The sequence below is a fragment of the Hippopotamus amphibius genome, chromosome 5 (genome assembly GCF_030028045.1).
Source record: "Hippopotamus amphibius kiboko isolate mHipAmp2 chromosome 5, mHipAmp2.hap2, whole genome shotgun sequence".
NCBI classification, from domain to species: domain Eukaryota; kingdom Metazoa; phylum Chordata; class Mammalia; order Artiodactyla; family Hippopotamidae; genus Hippopotamus; species Hippopotamus amphibius.
In genome coordinates, this window is record NC_080190.1 from 77,914,274 (window position 1) to 77,937,652 (window position 23,379).

General features: G+C 39.8%; 1 protein-coding gene across 1 annotated transcript in view; it reads left to right on the forward strand.

The window, feature by feature from the left end:
* The window catches only part of LOC130854242 (formin-2-like), a 239,910-nt gene that overhangs the window by 212,329 nt on the left and 4,202 nt on the right, over nt 1–23,379 (forward strand). The window contains exons 20-21 of the mRNA XM_057736971.1: nt 8,076–8,127; nt 17,852–18,001. Coding sequence (XP_057592954.1) covers nt 8,076–8,127; nt 17,852–18,001 — 202 coding nt within the window. The remainder of the gene's footprint in view (nt 1–8,075; nt 8,128–17,851; nt 18,002–23,379) is intronic.

The window sequence follows — 23,379 nt, forward strand, 5'->3', positions numbered from 1 at the left end:
AACGATGTTGGCTTTTGGTTTTTCATATATGGCTTTTATGATGTTGAGATAATTTCCTTCTATGCCCATTTTCTGGAGAGCTTTTATCATCAATGGATGTTGAACTTTGTCAAAAGCTTTTTCTGCATCTATTGAAATGATCATATGGTTTTTATCCTTCAATTTGTTGATATGATGTATCACATTGATTGATTTGTGTATATTGAAGAATCCTTGCATCCCAGGGATAAACCCCACTTGATCATGGTGTATGATTTTTTTAATGTGTTGGTGGAGTCTGTTAGCTAGTATTTTGTTGAGGATTTTTGCATCTATATTCGTCAGTGGTATTGGTCTGTAGTTTTCTTTTTTTGTGACATCTTTGCCTGGTTTTGGTATCAGGGTGATGGTAGCCTCGTAGAATGAGTTTGGGAGTGTTCCGCCTTCTGCAATATTTTGGAAGAGTTTGAGAAGGATAGGTGTTAACTCTTCTCGAAATGTTTGATAGAATTCGCCCGTGAACCCATCTGGTCCTGGGCTTTTGTGTGTTGGGAGATTTTTAATCACTGCCTCAATTTCCGTACTTGTGATTGGTCTGTTCATGGTTTCTATTGCTTCCTGGTTGAGTCTTGGAAGATTGTATTTTTCTAAGAATGGATCCATTTCTTCCAGGTTATCCAATTGACTGGCATATAGTTGCTTGTAGTAGTCTCTCATGATGTTTTGTATTTCTGAGGTGTCCGTTGTTACTTCTCCTTTTTCATTTCTAATTCTGTTGATTTGCATCTTCTCCCTTTTTTTCTTGATGAGTCTGGCTAATGGTTTATGAATTTTGGTAATCTTCTCAAAGAACCAGCTTTTAGTTTTATTTATTTTTCTTATGGTTTCTTTCCTTTCTTTTTCATTTATTTCTGCTCTGATCTTTACGATTTCTTTCCTTCTGCTCACTTTGGGGTTTCTTTGTTCTTCTTTCTCTAGTTGTTTTAGGTGTAAGGTTAGGTTGTTTATTCGATCATTTTCTTGTTTCTTAAGGTAGGACTCTATTACTATAAACTTCCCTCTTAGAACTGCTTTTGCTGCGTCCCATAGATTTTGGGTTGTTGTGTTTTCATTGTCATTTGTTTCTAGATATTTTTTGATTTCCTCTTTGATTTCTTTAGTGATTCCTTGGTTGTTTAGGAGTGAATTGTTTAGCCTCCATGTGTTTGTATTTTTTGCAGGTTTTTTCCTGTAATTGATCTAGTCTCATGGCGTTGTGGTCTGAGAAGATGCTTGATATGATTTCAGTTTTCTTGAATTGGCCGAGGTTTGATTTGTGACCCAAGATGTGATCTATCCTGGAAAATGTTCCGTGTGCACTTGAGAAGAAAGTGTAGTCTGTCGTTTTTGGATGGAATGTCCTATAAATATCAATTAAGTCGAGATGGTCTAATGTGTCATTTAAAGCTTGTGTGTCTTTATTTATTTTCTGTTTGGATGATCTGTCCATTGATGTAAGTGGGGTGTTCAAGTCTCCCACTATTATTGTGTTACTGTCGATGTCCCCTTTTATAGCTGTTAGCATTTGCCTTATGTATTGAGGTGCTCCTATATTGGGGGCATAGATATTTACCATTGTGATATGTTCTTCTTGAATGGATCCCTTAATCATTATGTAGTGTCCTTCCTTGTCTCTTTTAATAGTCTTTACTTTCAAGTCTAATTTGTCTGATATGAGTATTGCTACTCCAGCTTTCTTTTGACTTCCATTTGCATGGAATATCTTTTTCCATCCCTTTACTTTCAGTCTATATGTATCCCTTGGTCTGAAGTGGGTTTCTTGTAGGCAACATATAGAAGGGTCTTGTTTTTGTATCCATTCAGCCAGTCTGTGTCTTTTGGTTGGAGCATTGAATCCATTTACATTTAAAGTGATTTTTGACATGTGTGTTCTGATTACCATTTTCTGAATTGTTTTGGGTTTGTATTTGTAGGTGTTTTCCTTTTCTTGTGTTTCCTACTTAGAGAAGTTCCTTTAGCAGTTGTTGTAAGGCTGGTTTGGTGGTGCTGAATTCTCTTAACTTTTGCTTGTCTGGAAAGCTTTTGGTGACTCCCTCAAATCTGAATGAGATTCTTGCTGGGTAGAGTATTCTTGGCTGTAGGTTTCTCTCTTTCAGGACTTTCAGTATATCCTGCCATTCCCTTCTGGCCTGCAGAGTTTCTGTAGAGAGGTCAGCTGTTATCCTTATGGGTTTTCCCTTATATGTTGTTTGTTGCTTTTCTCTTGCTGCTTTTAATATTTTTTCTTTGTGTTTAATTGTCATTAGTTTGATTAATATGTGTCTTGGTGTATTTCTCCTTGGGTTTATTCTGTATGGGACTCTCTGTGCTTCTTGGACTTGGTGAATTATTTCCTTTCCCATGTTGGGGAAGTTTTCCACTATAACCTCTTCAAATATTTTCTCAGACCCTTTCTTGTTTTCTTCTTCTTCTGGGATGCCTATAATTCGAATGTTGGTACGCTTAATGTTATCACTGAGGTCTCTGAGACTGTCTTCTAATCTTTTTATTCTTTTTTCTTTTTCCTGCTCTGTGGCAGTTATTTCCCCCATTCTGTCTTCCAACTCACTTATTCGTTCTTCTGCCTCAGTCATTCTGCTGATTATAGCATCTAGAGTATTTTTAATTTCAGTTATTTTGTTATCCATTGCTGTTTGTTTTTCTGAGTTCTTATGAACTGTTTCTTGTACTTTCTCTATTTTGTTATCGAGATTTTGTATCATTTTTACTATCATTACTCTGAATTCTTTTTCAGGCATTTTTCCTATTTCCTCCTCATTTATTTGGTCTTGTGGGTTTTTTTCCTGCTCCTTTGCCTGCATGGTGTTTCTTTGTTTCCTCATGGTTGTCCAGACTTTTGGGGTTGCTTGTCCTGGCGATAGAGGTGTTTATAGAAGAGTGTCCAAGCCTCAGACTAATGTCCAAGTATTGGATTAAACGAATATTAATTCTAGGAAACACATACATGTATAAGACACACAATTACTGAATCCGTTAGGACATAAGGCTCTAGAAAGATCTGACAGAACCCCAGTGTGCTATCAGATATTCAAAGAGAAACCCAACAGAAATTGACAACTGAAACAGAACAAATCAGAGACAAAAGCAAACAAACAAACAAATAACTCCTTACACATACAAACATTAATCCAGGGAGATTTTGTAAGCTAGGATCAAATATAGAAAAGAGCCAGAGTACCACCAGAGAGAATGGAGATTCTCAGAGTGTAATTAGACAACTGTACTAAGAACTAAGATAAAGACAAAAGCCTAATATTAAATACCAAGGCAGTGCGTCATCTGGAGAGTAGAGCAAGGAGTCTGAGCAGACCGATAGTGTTGCTTATAAGTATGTTAAGATAAAATAAACTTAAAATGGCTGGAAGAAAGGGGAACAGAAGAGCGTAATGTGGTTGGAAATATGCAAATAAAAAGAAAGGAATAGAAATGTATAAAAGATAGGGATGAAAGGAAAGTATGAGAGATATATTGTCCGTACTACCAAAAACTTAGCTAGATATAGAAGTATATAAAAAGGCAAAAAAAAAAAAAAAAAAAAAAAGAGTAAAAAATGTCATTAAAAAATTATGTTATAAAACTTGTAGATCCCTTAGGGCTAAGATCGTATTTAATACAGAAAAAAAAAAAAAAAGAGAGAGAGAGAAAAAGAAAAAGAAGAGAAAAAAAAAAAAAAAATCCAGAACTGATCCCAGAATGGACCAGTTCAATACTATTTCTGTTTCCTTAGCGTCTCAGCTGTAAGTGTCCTTCTCCTTGCCTTGGGTTTTTTTGCATTATTCTGTGACCAGCAGAGGTTCCTTTATTGTTAGTCTGTAAGCGTCGGTGTGTGGGGAGGGAGAGGGTACAATAGTGGCTCCTTCTCCTGGGAGTGAGTGAGCAGTGGCGCCCTGTTGTTTCAGTCGGAGCAGGCAGATTCTTAACCACTGTGCCACCAGGGAAGTCCTTAAATGCTTTTTTCGGTTTCCTACAGTTAACTATTATCATGAACAAACTAGAAGGCTGCCATCCCCATTTGAAATGTCAAAAAACATATGAGCTGTGCTATAAAGAAAGGGAAAATTAATCTTACTTGAAGTAGAAAATTGGAATCTTTTATTATCTCTTCTGTTATATAGCTAATTTTACATACTTTGGTATAATAAAGTTTATGGATAGCAGATTATAAATATGTAAGAAAATGCTGCTAAATGTAACACTGACTTTCAAAACTAGTCACAAAGCCCTCTGTGCCATTAGAAATTAATTGAAAATAATTCTTATATTTCTGAAAAAATAGGTTAGGAAATGAAGTAATTAGCAATTAGAAGTTTGCATGCTATATAGGAAATAATTTTATTTCTATGTCATGTTCAATTTTTACTTGAAAAACTGTACACAGTTGGCACACAGCCTGTCAAAGTTTCTACTCAAACTGAAAAACACAGTAGGTCTTAAGATTTTGCTCACTGCATGTGATTAGCTTGGGTGCTCCCTAAATGAATGGCAGAGTTATTTTATCCCTAAAAGATATTTTAATTTTTACTAACTTAATAAAATTTTATTTTAGTTTGATAAGTTTCATCCTCAATAACTAAAGAAACCAAATCCTGCATTTGTCACTAAGTTAACATCATAAGTGTGTTTAAAAGAATCGTGGTAACAAAATGTTGTGTTTATACAAGCAGCGTGTTGGAAAATGGTATCTCAGTGTTCCCAGAAAACTGAATTGCACCCCAGGTTTTCAGAAAGTTTTTTATTTCTAAGATTGCCCTACAGAGGAAAATCTGTTGAGTTCATTGAATTGTTGACTCTACATCGAGCTCAATATGTGCTCGAATGCACTTTCTTTGATATCTCATTGGACTGGTTTATCAAAGTTGATTACAACTGAGAACACAGATCCTCTTAGCCTTAAAATCATGTGAAAATAATGGATAATAGAGCATTTTAAAGTATTCCCTGCTATTCCAATTTGGTTTTATGGTTGTAACATGGCTATTAGGTTTGGGAAGACGGTCTGTTTTTATGTTTTATTCCTTTAGTGAGAATCAATCTTCTGCCACATTGAATCGAAGTGTTTTTTCAGGAAAACTTGCTCATACAGTGAAGCAAGAGTTGGTGTAGTACACATCACAAGGAACCTTTATGAACAAGTGAAACTCACTTCATTCCACTCATAAGAATTTAGGAGCTTATGTTTTGTGAAAAACTTTTAAGTGTGTGCTTTCTTTATCTGCATATGATGTTGAAACATGATAAAATAGCAGTTGATGTACTCAGTTAAACATTATTATGTACTGTATCACTTTAGGAATTTCTAGAGCTTGAGATCCAACATTTTCAAAGAACATTTATTTAGTCCCTGCTAACTATTGGGGGCACTGTGCTAAATATAAATATTTTGTATATGTTAACAGATTATTTACTTAAAATTACAAAGCTAATTTAATCAGTGACAGAATCAGGAATAGAACACAGATCTCTGGGATCTCATTTTAGGGTGTTTTAAATTTCATAAATCATTTACTTGATTCTTCTAAAATAGTCCAGAAATTTTCTTCCTTTCTCAGTCTTAATCTCTGTATTTTACAAAAAAAAAAAAAAAAAAAAAAAAGACACAGGCAGTTGGAAGAATGTCCTTCCTGAAAATGAGAATCATTGTGGTGCTTTGTTATCTTCCCTTAAACAAACTTTCTGTGGTTCTAGAATTACTTATGGGAGCAAACCACATTCATGCCAAGCAGCCAGAGCAGGTTTTGTAAGAAAATATGTTAACATTGGAGACTTTTCAAAGTGAAGTTGTGGAACATTTATTCCGTTTCTTCAAATGGCTAATGATTATGTTAACAATCTAAAGAACAAAAGGGGAAAGGGGGAAAGATGTCTGCAGCCATCCCCAAGCATCCCTGTTAAATTCAGACACAGTCACAGATGTAGAAAACAAACTTACGGTTACCTAGGAGTAAGGGGTGGGGAGTGATAAATTGGGAGATTGGGACTGACATAAACACACTACTATATGTATATAAAATAGATAACTAATAAGGACCTACTGTGTAGCACAGGGAACTCTAATACTCTGTAATGGCTTATATGGTAATAGAATCTAAAAAAAGAGCAGATACGTGTATATGTATAACCGATTCACTTTGCTTTACACCTGAAACTAACACAACATTGTAAATCAACTATACTCCAATAAAAATTTTAAAAATTCAGACAGTCCTGCAGAGAGGGGCCATACTCCACAGTGGCTTTGCAGATGCTGTGCAGACCTTTGAACAAACACCGTCTTGAGTCGTAAAACACCAACCAGTCCAGTTGGATGGCTGTTTAAGTCGTGATGGAGACACTGACAATTCCCAAGTGACCAGGGGTTTGATTCCATGCACAGTTCCAATTTTTAGAATCAGTTTGCCCTGCTCCTCTTTGTCTTCTAATTTCTCCAAATGGCCACAAATGTGACCCAAAGGGGAATGGTTATGAAAAGACAACTTTTTCACAGGCTCCAGGGTTTTTTTCATTGACTTTTAAATTGGCTGTCCAGTAGTTCAGTGATTTTCAAACTAATCATTAGTGAAGTATGAAATTGATCTCAGGTGGCCTTGACCTGTAGCAGCTTGAAGCAGGGTTTCAGTTTCTGGCCAGAGATTGCGGTCGGGTCATGGAGGTGAGAGCACCAAATCCTAGCCACTAGGCCAGTGGTCAGTGACAAGGCCCTGGCCCTATGGCTTTGCAGAAAAAAAATTCCCACAGACAGAAAGTATTGAAACAAAGTATTTATTAGGGAAAAAAGAAGCACAGTACTTGTGGACAGACACACAGGCAGGCTCAGAGAGAGAGTCGCATCATCATGGCAGTTTAAATCACTAATATGGGGCATTTCTCCCAGGTTTCCTTTGGCCAGTCATTTTGATTTGTCTGGTTAAAAGTCCGTATTTGGTTTGTCTTCGGATTTTCCCATGTGTGCTCACGCCTCTCTTAGCCATGATGGGTCCTACCAGAGAGGCCTGTGGGTAGACTTAAATCACTTGGCATCACTCCCCTTTGGACCTCCAGGGAGCCCTTCTGTGCGTGTATAGTCGGGGAGGTCTGCTGACTTCGAGAATGAGGAATATGTGGTCTCTTATCTTCTATCTGGGTAGGGCCCAGCCTCCTTTCTCAACTGTCCTCTTATTCCCGTGCCAGAGTACTGGTCCACAGGGAACGAACTCAAACCATTTGCTCTGGGGGTCCATCTGTCTCCTGCCTAAAAATCCATTTAGTGGCTGCATTTTGAGATCTAATGGAATAGGCTAAAAATATTAGCATTGTGAGAAGTAGAAGTATTTTTGAAACTTTCGTGTCAAATATATGTGTATGTGTGTAAAGTAATACATAAATTCCTAGAACACTTACTGGTCAAAAAATGTGAAGGGCATTGCCATACATATTTTATATGATGGGAGTTTCTGTGTTATTTTAAATAATTTTTAAATAGTGGTGTGATCTCTTTCCCAGGTTTGATCTTTGGGTTTGTGTCTGGCTACCATTCTTTATTTGTAGACAAATCTAATAGCAAATAAATGGGTGCGTTGTCATCTCATCATATGGAATTAGTAGAAAGTGTTAGTATTTTATCTTATATCTGCATAGAAATAATCTCTGGATCTGTTCACTTGTGATCTGGTGTGGAGAGCACTGTTGAAGGTCACATACCATTTTTATGTAGGTTTTTTACTTGGTTTTTGTACCTTTGCTTGAGAGAATTATTTTCAACTAATTATTGGCATTTAAATCCTTGACAGATTTGATGTGAATGTCAAGTTATGTACTGTTTTGTTTTCTCAGGTTAATGTGACCAATTTAAAGAAATTACTTAGAAAGTAGTATTAACTTAATGAAAATTGAATATAACCTATTCAATCATATCTATTCATAGATTTAAAATAAACTTCTGACTGGAGTATATTAGCATTAATAAGGTATTAAAATATATTTCATAATATCTGGATCTGTTTTGTTTGAGATGGTTATAACCATTTATCTCATCTGTTTTTCTTTTCTTGCATTTTCAGCTAAAATTGACCAAGAAGTAGAGGAGAACTCACTGACAGAGACTCATAAATGGTGAGAAATTACTTACATTTACTATTTGCTCTCAGAGTAGGCTTATAAAGTGCTTAGGATACTTCATCTCAAAGAGTCAATCGTTAGCTCAATTTTAATTTTCAAGCATAAAAGAAAAAGGAACTAATTTAATAGTGTACTTCAATTATACACTGGATTTCCGACTTTTATTCTTATAACTCTGGATGATATATAAATCTGTTAAGTTCCCAATTATTGTGAATAGCTTAGCACCTTCTCTTTAGAACAGGATTTGGGGCTGTGGAAATACAAGAGAAAGGAAGACAGCAGGAACCTATTTCAAGTAAAAAGGGTGAAGCGTTTGGTTATAGGACACTATTGAGTTTCCACAGGTGGGCACCCTTAGTTCTCTCTCCTTGCATAACTGTTACTTCCAGAATGGAGGTTTGCAGTCATGGGTGAGTGTAAAAAAGTTTCTCAGATATCTCCCTGCTTCTCTGTGTCAGTTTTCTCCTCTTCTCCTTTCTCTCTGTGCTAGTCAGGGTTCTTCAGAAAACAGAACCAATGGGGGTGTGTGTGTGTGTATATATACACATACAGAGAAAGAGAGACTGATTTTAAGGAATTGGCTCACAGCAGGCTGGAAATTCTGCATGTTGATGTTACAAGCTTGAGTCTGAAGGCATTCTGGAGACAGAATTGCTTCTTATTTGGGCAACCAATCTTTTTCTCTTAAAGCTCTCAACTAGATTGGATGAGGCCCAATTCTCATTATGGAGGGTAATCCGCTTTTCTCAAAGTCTACTGATTTAAATGTTAATCACATCTGAAAAATACCTTCACAGCAACATCTAGACTGATGTTTGACCCCAAACCAGTTACCACAGCCCAACCAACCTGACATGTCAAATTAACCATCACAGTAGCTAAAGAAATCTGATTACTCTTGACAGAAAATGTTGGTAAAAGAAGTTCTTTGCTATTACCTTATAAGGCAAGATCCTGTATGTCCTGTAAACAGATATCACATATGTAACAGTTGTATTGCAGGCAAGTTGGTAAACAGAACTGGCCAGTTTTTTGAAAGCAAAAATGAGGTCAAGACCTTAAATTATAACAAACAGAAATTTCAGTTAATTGTATGCAAGGTATTCTGGCAGAGGACAAAGTTGTTAATAAAAGTCATCCTTTATAATTTAAACAATTAACTGTGAAATTCAAAAATAAAAAGAATTATGGATCCTGTGAAACATTCCTAAAAGAAGTAAGTCTGTGTACCATTTCTGTAGCACAAATTATTTTGTAGATTCTTTGGCATTTCTACATAGACATATTCATCTGCAAATAAAGGCAGTTTTATTTCTCCCCTCCTAATCTGTATACGTTCTATTTACTTTTCTTCTCTTATTGCATTAGCTACGACTTCCAGTATGTTCAAATAGAAGTGAAAGAGAGGGTACCCTAGCCTTATTACCATTCTTAGGAGGAAAGCATTCTGTCTCTTACCATTCAGTGTGGTGTTAACTCTAGGGTTTTTTGTAGATGTTCCTTCTCAAGTCAAGGAAGTTCTCTATTCCTAGTTTGCTGTGAGTTTTTAGATGTTAGATGTTAGGTGTTAGATTTTGTGAAATGTTTTTCCTGCATTAGTTGATATCATCACATGATTTTTTTTGTTTAGCTTATTGGTGTGGTAGATTACATTTTTTATTTCAATATTGAACCCATCTTGCATAACTAGAATAAACATCACTTGTCATGGTGTAAAACTTTTTATTCATGTTGAATTCTGTTTGCTAATATTTTGTTCAGAATTTTTGTATCTATGCCCAAGAGACATATTGGTTTGTACTTTCTTTCTTGTAATATCTTTATCTTGTTTTGGCATTAGACAATTGCAGGCCTTATAGAATGAGTTAGGAACTCTTCTGCTTCTAATTTCTGGAAGAGATTTATTTTTTCTATAAAGATTTGGTAGAACTCACTAGGGACACCACCTAAATCTTATGGTTTCTTTTTGGAAGGTTATTAATTATTGACTTAATTTCTTTAATAGATGTAGATGTCTTCAGACATCCCCTGTTAAAGTTTTAGTAGCTGGTGTCTTTCAAAGAATCAATTCATTTCATCTAAGTTATCAAAATTATTGGCAAAGAATTATTCATAACATTCCTTTAAATTAGCAGTCCCCAACCTTTTTGGCACCAGGGACCGGTTTCTTGGAAGACAGTTTTCCCATGGACCGGGGTGGGGGTGGTTTCAGGATGATTCAAGTGCATTACGTTCATTGTGCACTTTATTTCTATTATTATTACATTGTAATATATAATGAAATAATTATACAACTCACCATAATGCAGAATTATTGGGAGCCCTGAGCTTGATTTCCGGCAACCATCTGGGGATAATGGGAGACAGTGACACCCAAAGTGTGTTGCTTATGTCCAGTCTACTCTGTAATCTAATTTTGGTTGCTGTCACTACAGAAAACCGCTTCACAAAGATAGGATGTTGGAAATGGAAGCAGGCTTTTCAGTGCTTTTGTGGCAATCGCAGGATATTTAACCTTGACTTTAATCCAGAACATATGGAGATTTGAAGTTGCCTCAAACATACTTTTAAGGCCACCATCATTTGTAACCGCAAGCAGTTGATCCTCTCCTAGCACGGACAGAGTGCTAGACAAAGTGCTGACAAAGTCAGTTCACCTGGCTTATTCACAGATGAGTTGCAGATCCATTCCTTCCCAGTTCCGGGTCTTTTGTGGTTGGGAAGTAATGCTCAAACTCTTTTGAAAGTTGAGATAGGTGATCATGAACCAGCTGGGAGAAAGAAGGCCCTGGCTCAGTCTCTTTCAAAATCTCTGCTAATGTTTGAAACACGTCAAAAATCCCAGTGTTCACCCATTGCCCTGATAATTCGAGGTTGGCTTTGAATGCAGCCACTCTATCTGCCGACTTGAATACAGTTGTTGTTCTCCCCTGAAGTGACAGATGGAGTTCGTTGAGCAGGTTGCATATGTCACAAAAGTAAGCAAGTTTTATGACCCATTCTGTGTCACTGAAATGTGCTGCCAGTGGTGACCGTTTTTCTAAAAGAAATCTCTGTGCGGCTCTCGTAACTGAAAAACTCTGACCAGTGATCTGCCTTTAGAAAGCCATCTCACTTCTGTGTATAAGAGAACACATGTGTGCTCTGGGTCCATCTCCTCACAGAGCTGCGTGAACAGACGTGAGTTAAGGGCATGTACTTTAACGTGGTTGATAATTTTCATCACATCCTGCAAAACGTTAAGTTCAGATGACATTTTCTGGCTAGCCAGCATTTCTCTATGGATGACACAGTGCATAGACTCAGAAGCGACATCTTTGACTCAAGTAGTGAAACCAGAAAGCCATCCAGTCATGGCAGCCGCCCCGTCCGTGCACATACCAACACAAAATGACCAGTTGTTTTCCTGATATGTAATCATTCAAAGACTTGAGTAGTTCTGCAGTTGTAGTTTTGGCTGGCAACAAAAGCGCACATAACATATCCTCGTGCACATCCTCCTGAAAAAATATATCCCACAGAAACAAGCATTGTTGCCTTGTTGTCAGCATCAGTAGACTCGTCACCCTGGATTGTGTACTGTGGTGACACATTGATACTCTCTAACAATTGTGCCTCGATATCCCCTGCTCTTTCATCAATTCCTCTAGTTATGGTGCTAGCCGAAAGAGGAACATGTGCCACCTTTTGAACTGCAGCCTCTCCTAAAAGTTCACGTTAAATGTCCTTAGCATCAGGCAGGATCAACTCTACACCAATAGTAGAGGCTTCTTAGCTTTAGCAATGCGGTTAGCCACTGGGAATGATGTGCAGACACATTTGATGAAGTGGTGGCCTTCAATAACTGCTTCCATTCTCTGTGTTCACGTTTTTTTCTTTTGAAAAACTCCAAAGGCTTGTCGTTTAATGCAGGGTGCTTGATCTCCATGTGGTGAAGCAGTCTTGAAGGTTTCACGGCTTCATTGGATAGCTGGTCACCACATATTATACAAAGCAGGCTTGGAGAATGTGAATCACCTGTTGCAGTGAACCTGTGATTTAAGTAGGACTCTTGGTATTTTCTTTTAAATGCAGCTTTCTTTTTGTTGGCAATCTTAGAGTCTTCTGCTGTCTCATCATTGGGTCTTTCTCCCTTTTCAAAGAAGCTCTCTAGTGATGTTTCTTTTTTGCTCATTTTGGCTAGGGTTAGCTTGTGGGCTTACCAAAACTGTGACTGAGACAAGTGCACAGTGCAGGGAAGAGGTGCGGACGGAAGTGGTAAATAAAATAATGGGTGGGCCACGTGCGGACTAAAATAAGTGTCAGATTCAGACTGCAAGCCTGCCACCGGATGCAGCTGTACAACTGAAGTACATCAACTCACTCGCCACTATAACAGCTGCCACCAGATGCAGCTTGTCACTTGCCACTCACTGATAGCGTGTTAATGTGAGTCCGCAAGCACTTGATTTCTTATGGTCCCTGTGCAGTCAGACTTTCCTGCTAATGCTAATCTGTATTTGCAGCCGCTCCCCAGCTCTAAGCATCCCCGCCTCAGCACCACCTCGGATCATCAGGCACTGGGTTCTCCTAAGGAGCACACACCCTAGAACCCTCGCATGCGCAGTTCACAGCAGGGTTCGCGCTCCTATGAGAATCTGATCCCGCCGCTGATCTCACAGCAGGCGGAGCTCAGGTGGTGGTGCGGGCGACGGGGAGTGGCTGTGAGCACAGATGAAGCTTCACTCACGCGCCTGCAGCTCAGCCCCTGCTGTGTGGTCTGGTTCCTAGCAGGGGTCGGGGACCCCTGCTCTAACTGTCCCTGAGACTAGTAGTGATAACCCTTCTTTCATTATTTACGTTACTAATTTCTGCTTTTTTTCCTCTTATTTCTTTAGTGAACCTGACTAGTGGTTAATCAGTTTTACTGATCTTTCCCAACTTGCTGATTTTTCTCCATTTTTTTCCTTTTTTCTATTTCATTTATTTCTGCTCTGATTCTTATTTCTTTTCTCATACTTGCTTTGGGCTTAAATTGTATTTTTTACTCTAGTTCTCTAAGGTGAAATCTTATTAATCTTAGAACTTTCTTTTCTAACAACATTTTATGCTGTAAATTTTCAACTGAGTTCTGCTCTAACTACATGCTACAAATTTTGAAATGTTATACTTACAGTTCAAAACATTTTCTAATTTCCCTTGAGACATTTTCTTTGACCTATGAATTACTTAGGAATGATTTGGAGGCTTTGGAATCTGGATAAGGTGGCAGAGTAGGAAGACACTGAACTTACTTCCTGCCACAGGCACACCAGAATTACAGCTATTTACAGAATCACTACTGATGAGAAAAACTGGAAGATTAGGAGAAAAGAGCTTCTACAGCTAAAGATATAAAGAAGGAACCACACAAGACGGGTGGGAGGGACAGGGATGTGGCATAGGCAAGACCTGTGCCCCCAGGTGGGTGACACACAAGCGGGAGGATAGTCACAGTTGCAGAGGCTCTCCCCAAAGAGTGAGGAGACCAAGCCCCGTGCCGGGCTCCCCGGCCTGGGGCTCCTGCACCGAGAAGATGAGCCCCCAAAATGTGTGGCTTTGACGACCGCTGGGACTTACTTTCAGGAGACCCAAAGGGCCAGGGGGAATAGAGCAGTGATTTGAAAGGAGCCTGGGTCAGACCCACCTGCTGATCTTGGAGAACCTCCCAGAGAGGCAGGAGGCAACTGGAGCTGACCCTGGGGACACGGGTGATAGGAGTCAGATGGAAAAAGACAGATATCGTATGATTTCACTTATATGTGGGATCTGAAAAACAAAACAAATGAACAACATAACAAAACAGAGGCAGAGTCATAGATACAGAGAACAAACAGGTGGTTGCCAGAGGGGAGAGGCTGGGGGAAGAGAGAAATAGGTGAGGGAGATTAAGAGGTACAAACTTCCAGATGCAAAATAAATGAGTCACAGGTATGAAATGTACAGCGTGGGGAATATAATCCATAACTATGTCATATATCTCTGTGTTGACAGAATGTAAGTAGACATGTGGTGGTGATTATTTTGATATGTATAGAAACACTGAATCGCTGTGTTGTGTAACAGGAACTAACATAGTGATGTTAGTTATACTGCAAACAAACAAACAAACAAGCTCCTAGAAAGAGAGGACAGATTTGTGGTTATCAAAGGCAGGGCGTGGGGGAGGGGAATTGGATGAGGGTAATTAAAAGGTACAAACTCTAGGGAAGTCATGTACAACACGATAAAGGGAATTAACACCGCTGTGTCCTAAGCGTTCTCATGACAAGGAAAAATCATTTTCATATTTGTTTAATTTTTTATCTGCACGAGGTGATGGGTGTTCACTATGCTTACTGTGGTGTCACTTTAGGATGTCTGTAAACAAAATCACGGTGCTGTTCACCTTAAAGAGACACAGAGCTGTGTGTCAGTGATATCTCAGTAACTAGAAAGGATACAGAAATGATTTGGACAGTTAATTTCACTGTTATTGACTTCTAATTTAATTCCATGGTGGTCAGAGTGCATACTTTGTATGATTTCGGTTCCTTTCCCTCATTCCCTCACCCCACATAATTATGAGACAACACAGGAACTTTACATAAATTACAACTGATGTCAGTGTATCAGTCTTGTAGAGGGATCAAGATGGCAGAGTAGGAGGACATGGAGCTCACCTCCCCCCACAAACACATCCAAAATCCATCTACACGTCAAACAATTCTCATGCAACAGTAACTGGAAACTGGCAGAGGAACTATACAACCAAAGCTGCAAGACTGATCTCCACGTAACTGAGGAGAATGAGAAAAAAAGGCACTGGAATAGGACCTGCACCTCTGGGAGGGATCTGTAAGGAAGAGAAGGTCCCCATGGATGGACCCTCACCCTGGGGAGCAAGCAGGTTAAGCCACAGTCTGGACATCCCGATCCTGGGGTCTTGTGCAGAGGAGACAAGCCTGCCTGCCTGCTGGGAAATCTGCTGAGGCAGATACAGGGCTGGAGAAGCCTAGACTAATAATAGGTATTCTCAAACGATTCCAAAAAATTGAGGAGGAGGGAAGAAATTCATTCCATGAGGCCACCATGATCCTGACACCAAAACCAGACAAAGACACTTTTACAAAAAAAGAAAATTACAGGCCAGTATCTTTGATGAATATAGGTGCAAAAATCCTTAACAAAATATTAGCAAACCAAATCCAACAATATATAAGACGGATTATACACCATGATCAAATTGGATTTGTTCCAGGGTCACTCAGCCATAAAAAAGAATGAAACATTGCCATTTGCAGCAACATGGATGGACCTAGAGATTATTATACTTAGTGAAATCAGCCAGGCAGAGAAAGGCAAATACTCTATGATGTTACTTGTATGTGGAATCTAAAAATAATACAGATGAACTTATTTACAAAACAGAAACAGACTCAAAGACACAGAAAAGAAACCTATGGTTACCAAAGGGGGAATAGAGGCAGGGACAAATTAGGAGCACGGGATTAACAGATACAAACTACTATACCTAAAATAGGTTAGCAACAAGGACCTACTGTACAGCACTGGGGACAGTGTTCAGTATTTTGTAATAACCTATAATGGAAAAGAATCTGAAAAAAATAACTGAATCACTATGATATGTACCTGAAACTAGCACAATACTATATTTCAACTATAGTATTTCAACAGCACAATATTTGTGTGTGTGTGTGTGTGTGTGTGTGTGTGTGTGTGTGTGTGTCTTGGGGCCAGCAGGCCGGCACCATAGTGGGGTGACCACCCTCACCAACCTCCATACTCATCTATACAGTTTCTCTCACTTTACTCAGAAGACAGTTTGCAGTAGTTCCTGCCAAGAGAATTCCTCTCACTTTCAGTGTTAATTCCTGAGCTTTGACAAGCGTACTATGTGTAAGGTGTTAACGTTAGGAGAAGCTGAGTGGAGGCTGTACTGGAACTCTCTATATTATCTTTTCAACTTTTCTGTAAATCTGAAGTTAATACAAAGGCCATGAAATAGGTGATCATTACCTCAACTGTCTCCTATAATTGAGAGTTTCATAAAGGGAAAATGGAAATAATACACTTAATTCAGTTTGTATCGGTTTAACCTAAAGGAGTAAAAGAAAAGCTCTGTCAGTAGTTTATCATTTTCAAGTTCAAGTAGACAGGACAGCAATGGTTCCATTATTTTAGGACATGAGAATAAAAATTGCTAAAAGTTGTAGGTTTAGATCAGAGACTTTTGAGAGAAAAGTTGTGGATAGTCTATGAAGCCAGATTTCAAAACAAGTTGAGGACACAGGAGCAACTGTGTATAAATAATGGTGTCTTTCAGTGAGTCTGCATGGCTGAGAGAATATTTATAAGATGCAGAAATCTGCATATGCTCTTAGGGTCTGAAGGAAAAGCCAGTAACAAGAGATTTTGGATGCTGGAAAGAGGAAACAGTTGATTTGATACTTTGCTAAAGGATGTAGGGGTAGCTAGATTAAAGACCATGCAGGTGAGGAACTTGGCTGTGATTTAGAGATGGTAAATAAACAGAATGTACCATGAGCATCATGTACTCATCACCCAGTTTCAGCAGTTCCTGACTTGGGTTCATCTACGCCCCTGCCCACTTGCCCCCTCCCATGTTATTTTTGAAGCAAATCCTCAGCAGGTATAATTTCATCCATATATATTTTAGTATGTATTTCTAAAAAATCCCCTTTAAAAAAATAACCACCACCAGTTTCACCCCTAAAAATAATAATTCCTAATGTCACCAAATACACTCTCTGTTCAAAAGTGCAGTTAGTTCATAAATGTAATAAATGATTTTATTATCTTGGAGTTTGTTTAAAGCAAGATATAAAGAAATTCAAACCATTATATTCAGACAGTATTTTTTAAGTCTTTATAATAGACATTTTCCCCTTGAAATTTATGTATTGAAGAATCTAGATCACTTGTCCTTGTCTTAGTCAGTCCTGGCTGTTATAAAAGTACCATAGACCGGGTGGCTTAAAAGTGAGCATTTACTTCTCACAGTTCTGGAGGCTGGGGAGGTCCAGGTCAAGATGCATCATAAATCTACCATTTACTAGTTACATGTTTTTTCTCAAACAACGCTTTGAAACCCTTCTGAGCGTCGTGTGGTTGTAATATGAAGTGGCCTCAATGGCACCTTCTGGAGACGGGCACTGTCACCCACCGTCACGATGCTGGCCACCCTGCCGGTATCTAGTCAGCGGTGTTGCTGTGATCTCCAGTGGGAGCCTTTGTCAGCATCTCCCGGTGCTATTGCTTTTTTTGGTTCACCAGCAATATAGGAAGCAGTATAATACACATATAGATATACATTAGTTTGGGGGCAAAGGACTGATATTTCATTTGTTTAGAGTCTAGAAGGAAAGTATAGATCCACCACTTCCTGTACGTCCCAACTTGATTGAAGGTTCATTTCTGAAATAGGTCAGATGCATAGTGATTAATTTTGAAAATGGATGGACCAGGGATAGTTACCAGTATAAGGAGGACTTTGTCGGCTGCTAACATCTGTATCCAAAAACTCTAACGTGAAACCTTAAGAGAACTACTCTTGGTGCCTGAGGAGTTGAGTCCTCTTGGTAATAATAACTCCATTTGGATGGAGAAAGAATATCCCATGTTGAAAAGTAATCATAACTTTTATATGTGTGTGTGTGTGTCTGTGCTTTGACAGCTTTTTGGAGACTACAGCCTATTTCTTCATGAGACCAAAACTTGGAGAGAAGGAGGTGTCCCCAAATGTTTTCTTCAGTATCTGGCATGAATTCAGCTCTGACTTTAAAGATTTTTGGAAGAAAGAGAACAAACTTATTCTACAAGAGAGGTAGGTGTTTTTCATTTACACAACGGCATTTTGAAACTGGTGTTTTCTCAGGTGTGACCAATTAGGGGTTGCCAACTTTTATAGCCTGAATGAAAAATTAGGTCCTCACCCTGGGTGTCTAGTCTAGGGTGCTGAGGTTGGGTAGTATTTGGACTCTGAGTAAGAAGAGTCAGCACAATGGCTGTGATGCTACAAAAGACAGCTGGGGTGATGGTTTGCCAGGACTGCTGTCTGGTAAGACAACCTGTGTGGTGAGGAAGCCACACAGAAGCAGACCAGGTAAGAAGGGGAGTTGAAAGAACCCTGCTACGATGACAGACCCACTCACGTCAAAAGACCAGAAGGTAAGATGAAGCAGTTTGGTTTTATTTTTGCTCAATTCATGGGATACTGTCAAAATTTCACCTTTTATATCAAAATTTCTGCTAGACATCACCAAGAAACAGATGATCAGTATTTTTTAAAAGATTTTTTAAGAATCTTATCAGATCATATCACATTTCCTAAAGTCAGTCTTTTCGGGAATGAAGGGAAATTCCTGCTCTTAAGTACATGACGTAGAGTCTCTGTCACTTGATTACGAAGCTCACAGAGGTGCACTGTTACCAAGTCAGGAAGCACGCTGGCCCTCACATGGCAGCATCCCCAAGTAGCTGGGTCTGGAGGGAGAAGGGAAAGGAAACCAACCCCTAGTCCTGAACCAATTAGTGTGCTTTCCAACATCCTGGTCTTAACGGGGACTTTTAGAAAATCTGCCTCCTAAGGGACTTTATTCATAATAGTACAGAGTTCCACAATTTTCTGCTTATCTTCATTTTGGTCTTGCTTACATACAAAACCACGCTCACCTGCCTAGTTTTCATCTCTAAGTAGATTCTGATCCATCCTTAAATCGGGTGAAATTAATTGCGGACACTTCCTGAGCGTGTGGACTGTGCCAGGCTTGTGCTCACCCCCAGAATTACCTACCTAGAGCCCAAGGCTCCATCAGAGAAGGAAGTCTGCCTTGGTTAACAGTGGAGGCAAAAAGAGAGTAGTCTGAACGGAAGGAAAACACTGAGCTTATTTTATCCCAAAATGCACCACCGGGGGTTAACATAGAAGACACAATGTTAGTCAGAAGTCCATGTGGGTGAGACAGGAGAGCTTGTGTAAACACAAGCACATTTGGACCACCTTTCATCTCTTTCAGAGTGAGCTGTATGTTTCCAGTTTTTCACCCAGCAAGGCTTGCTCAGTTTGGACAATAGTAAGGGGGCAAGGTGAGGTTTCAGCACGTCACAGACAACTTCCCTTCCTGACGCCCTCTGCTCCCCACGTGGCTCCTTTCAGCTTTGATCTAAGCCTAGGTTCCTGGGAAGGGCCTGGGGCTCGGTCACACTTGGGAACAAAATGGAAAGATCAGTGTTTCACCTTGCGCAGGAGCTGGGACGATCCTGATGAGAGTGGAAATGGCGGGATATAGGTGTGGACAGGGAGGAGGGAGGAGGCTGTGGTCAGGGAGCAGCTGCCCTGAGGGCACCTAGTGAGCAGGTGAGTGGCAGCAGAGGCCGCAGGCCCTGTGGAGGCGGCTTCCGATGGTCCTGGCACGAGATCGCAGGGGGTCTTTCATCCAAGCTCCCTTTACTGCGTACTGGTAGGGAAGCTGCTGAGAGGCCCCCGTGGAGGTGATGAAGGGATGGACCAAGTCACTGGAGGCCTGTGCTCCCTCAGATGGAGCTGTGTTTCCAGGTGACGCTGTGGATAACAGTCCACTGTTTATGATATTTTATGTATTGGACATGCCTGCTGGATATCTCATAAAATGAACCCGATCCTTTTTTTATATACTTCATCCTGTGCTAAAAAAATACGATGGGCGTCTTGACTCACCCTTGGTGAGTTCACTTTCACCTTGGCAGTGATGTGAACTGGCAGGTGACAGTGCTCTCCACTGCACGCTTTTCATTTTCCTGTATCATTTGCTTTTCATAAAGGGCTAAGGAGGAACCCATGGCAGGTGAGAGAGCTGCCTTGCCCTCTAACTCCCAAAATATATTGTGCCTCTTGGCAAAGAGACTAGTTTGAAAAGCTAGACTGTTGGTCTGAATTGTTTGGCAAAACTTTTAAGATAGTTTCCCTGGACTTAGCAGGCAGGCTGTGGGCGCGTTGTGTGGGTGGGGATGCTGCTCTCAGCGGGTGGGTGGGGACCCGGCTCCCGGACCCCGCGCCCCTGCCCCCAGCGGGCAGTGAACCCGGCCGCCCAGACACTTACTGGACCAGATTATTATTGCAGAGGAGTGGCTTCTTCTCATTCATTTGAATGACGATAGCGTATCTGTTTTGTTGCTGCGGTTGTGGCAGCCTGGTGTTTGCTCTACAAAGTAGATAAAAGTTACTCGGCCTGCAGGCCACAGGGACATGCGGTTTCTCTCCTCTGTGTCTGTGTCCGTGTATCCCCCTTGGGCATCTCACGAACTGTCTCTAAACTGAGTCACATTGAACTTTTTGTGTGTTTGCCTCACAGTAAATGGGCCTGGGGCTTGGGAAGCAAAGTGCAGGGAAAAATACATCTTTATTAGGAGAGAAATCAGAAACCACGCTCTTTGTTTAGAATAACCTTTAGTATCAATGTGTCCAGTTGTATTAAGGACAAAATTATTATTGGAATTTAAACTAGTTTCTTTTTTTTAATTGAAGTATAGTTGACTTACAACATTATATTAGTTTCAAGTGTACAACATAGTGATTCGGTATTTTTATAGATTATGCTGTTGCAAGTAATTCTGTGATAAAAAAGTGTTTTTCATTCTGTCACCTACCTCTGTCTTTTCTGTGATATAAACCTTAAAAATATTCTCAGTCTCCTGGACTCAAATTTTCTATGCTTAATAATTTCTAAGCTTAACATCTTAAAGCCAAATGAAGCTGTTACAACTAAAAATTTTTGCATGTAGGGAATAAAAATCTATATAGATGTATTTAGCTTCTTTGTAGGTGACATTTACAGCTTCATTTTTTAGAAGATAAATTTAATGTGAGAATTTTTTATTTTTTAATTTTAATCTTTAACGCATAGAGACATTATGTTTTCCTCTGGTCTTTTTTGCCCAGACAACAGCTTAAACAGAGGGCTAATCTCATAGTCTTATTCCTCACAAAATACTTCACTCCTCATCCTGTAGGTGGTTCTCTGTAGCATCACAAAATCTGTCATTACCAACTAATGCTATCATACTTCTCTACCTCAATAAGCTTGAATTTCAGGCTTCACATTCATTCCAGGCTTACTTGAAATCTTCACAGACAAGCTGCTGAATGGGCAGGTCAGGTGGTACAGCAGGATTAGGTTTGATATCTCAGAATCTTCTCCCCTGAGACACTGAGTGTGGCTGTGCCTTGCCTGGCTCTGAGTCAGACTCCTGGCTGCCCTAACCTTCCAGACAAGGCTGGAACCCTCGAGTCTATGGGGGGTGGGGTGAGGGAGAAGCCCTGGCAACTGACAGGACTGCCTCCAGGCCCAGGAACTGTATCTGTTTAGCTGGGACTTAACTCAGAGCGTTATTGCTTTAATTTGAGGCTCATGTAAAGGAGCTTAGTTGTCTGGTTTCCCCTCTAGAGAGGACAGGAATTTTTTAAAGAAGAGAGAGGCTCTGCATAAGGCAGGCACCGGGAGGAGTGATTGCAACTTGCCATCCTAGGACCAGACAGAGGATTTAAAACTGGCTGTGAAGTCAAGTCCAGCAGAGCACAGTGTGAGGTCAGAGTGGGCGAGCTGCTGTCTCTGCCTTAGGGCCTTGAGGGAAGCCTGGGTCTGATCTCAAGTGGCCTCTCTGCCCACAGGGGCTTGAAGTGGGGTTTCAGCTCCGGGCCAGTGATTGAGGTCGGGTAGCGGCAGTGAGAGCACTGAATCCCAGTCACTAGACCAGTGGTCAGTGACAGGGCCCTGGCCCTACGGCTTTGCAGAAAAGAATTCCCACAAAGACGGAAAGTAGTGAAACAAGTAAAGTATTTATTAGGAAAAAAAAGAGCAGAATATGCGTGGATAGACACTTGGGCTGAGAGAGAGCGAGTCGCGCCTTTGGGGCAGTTTGAATCACTTATATGGGGCATTTCTTCCGTGTTTCCTTTGACCAGTCATTTTGATTTGCCTGGTTTAAGTCCATATTTGGTGTATCTCAGGATTTTCCCATGTGTGCGTGCACATCTCTTAGCCAAGATGGATTCCACCGAAGAGGCCTATGGGTAGGTTTGGCCACTGGGCATCATTCCCCTTTTGACCCCCAAGGAGGCTTTCTGCGCATGTGTAGTCAGGGGAGGTCTGCTGACTTTGAGAATGAGGACTATGTGGTCTTTTATCTTCTATCTGGGCAGGGCCCAGCCTCCTCTCGCAATTGTTTTGTTATTCCTGTCTCAGAGTATCGGTCCACAGGGAACGAACTCAAATCGTTTGTCCTGGGGGCCCATCTGTCTGCTGCCTCAGGTCCGTCAGTGATGAAAGCAGCATCAAGTAAAGGTTAAATTGTTCCGTTTATTTAAGAAAGAGAAAAATTTAATTTTTTCAAAAAGTCTATTCAAAATTGGTTATACAAAGATCAGCCCTTGGAGGGAGCGAGTTTCCATTTCCTGAGAATCGCCATTCATTCATCTAACTCTTTCTGACCATCGCCAGGACAAAGGTTAACAACAAAAAAATGTTTCTTCAAATTGGTCACCTACTCTGTTTGCCAAACCTGATTCCATCCGTCTTTTTTTTCCCCATGATTAAGTTCTCCCTTAAAAGATCAAGGAATGCCTCATATTCTTTTATACTTTTGGTCCTCCATTTGAAGGATAAGTGCATACTTTTGAAATGCATTCAGCACATTATTGTGTCAATAAAAGATATTACACCAAAATTTAACATAAACATCAAATTTCATGGCCACGATATACTGTTTGTATCCTTCTGTTCCATCTAGAAGATAATGCTGCCTTCCCTGCTTTCCAGTCTCTGCATTCTGTGTTATTCTTTTTCTAAAACCACGAAAAGTGTTGAGAGAAGAGTTTCCATTATCACATGATTTGTTTTTCGTATTTTCTTTGCTGACTAGATTGCTGATTAGAAGTTGCAGTTATTAGAATTAGCCTGCCAGAGATGTCATCTGAAAAACTTTTTCCTTCCCTTTTTAGTTCTCTAATAGGGTAAAATCTTTAACTTATTTTATTGAAGTATAGTTGATTTACAGTGTTAATTTCTGCTATACAGCAAAGTGATTCAGTTATACATTCTTTTTTATATTCTTTTCCATTATAGCTTATCACAGGATATTGAGTATAGTTCTCTGCTATACAGAAGGACCTTGTGGGTTATCTATCCTATGTATCATAGTTTGCATCTGCTAATCCCCAACTCCCAA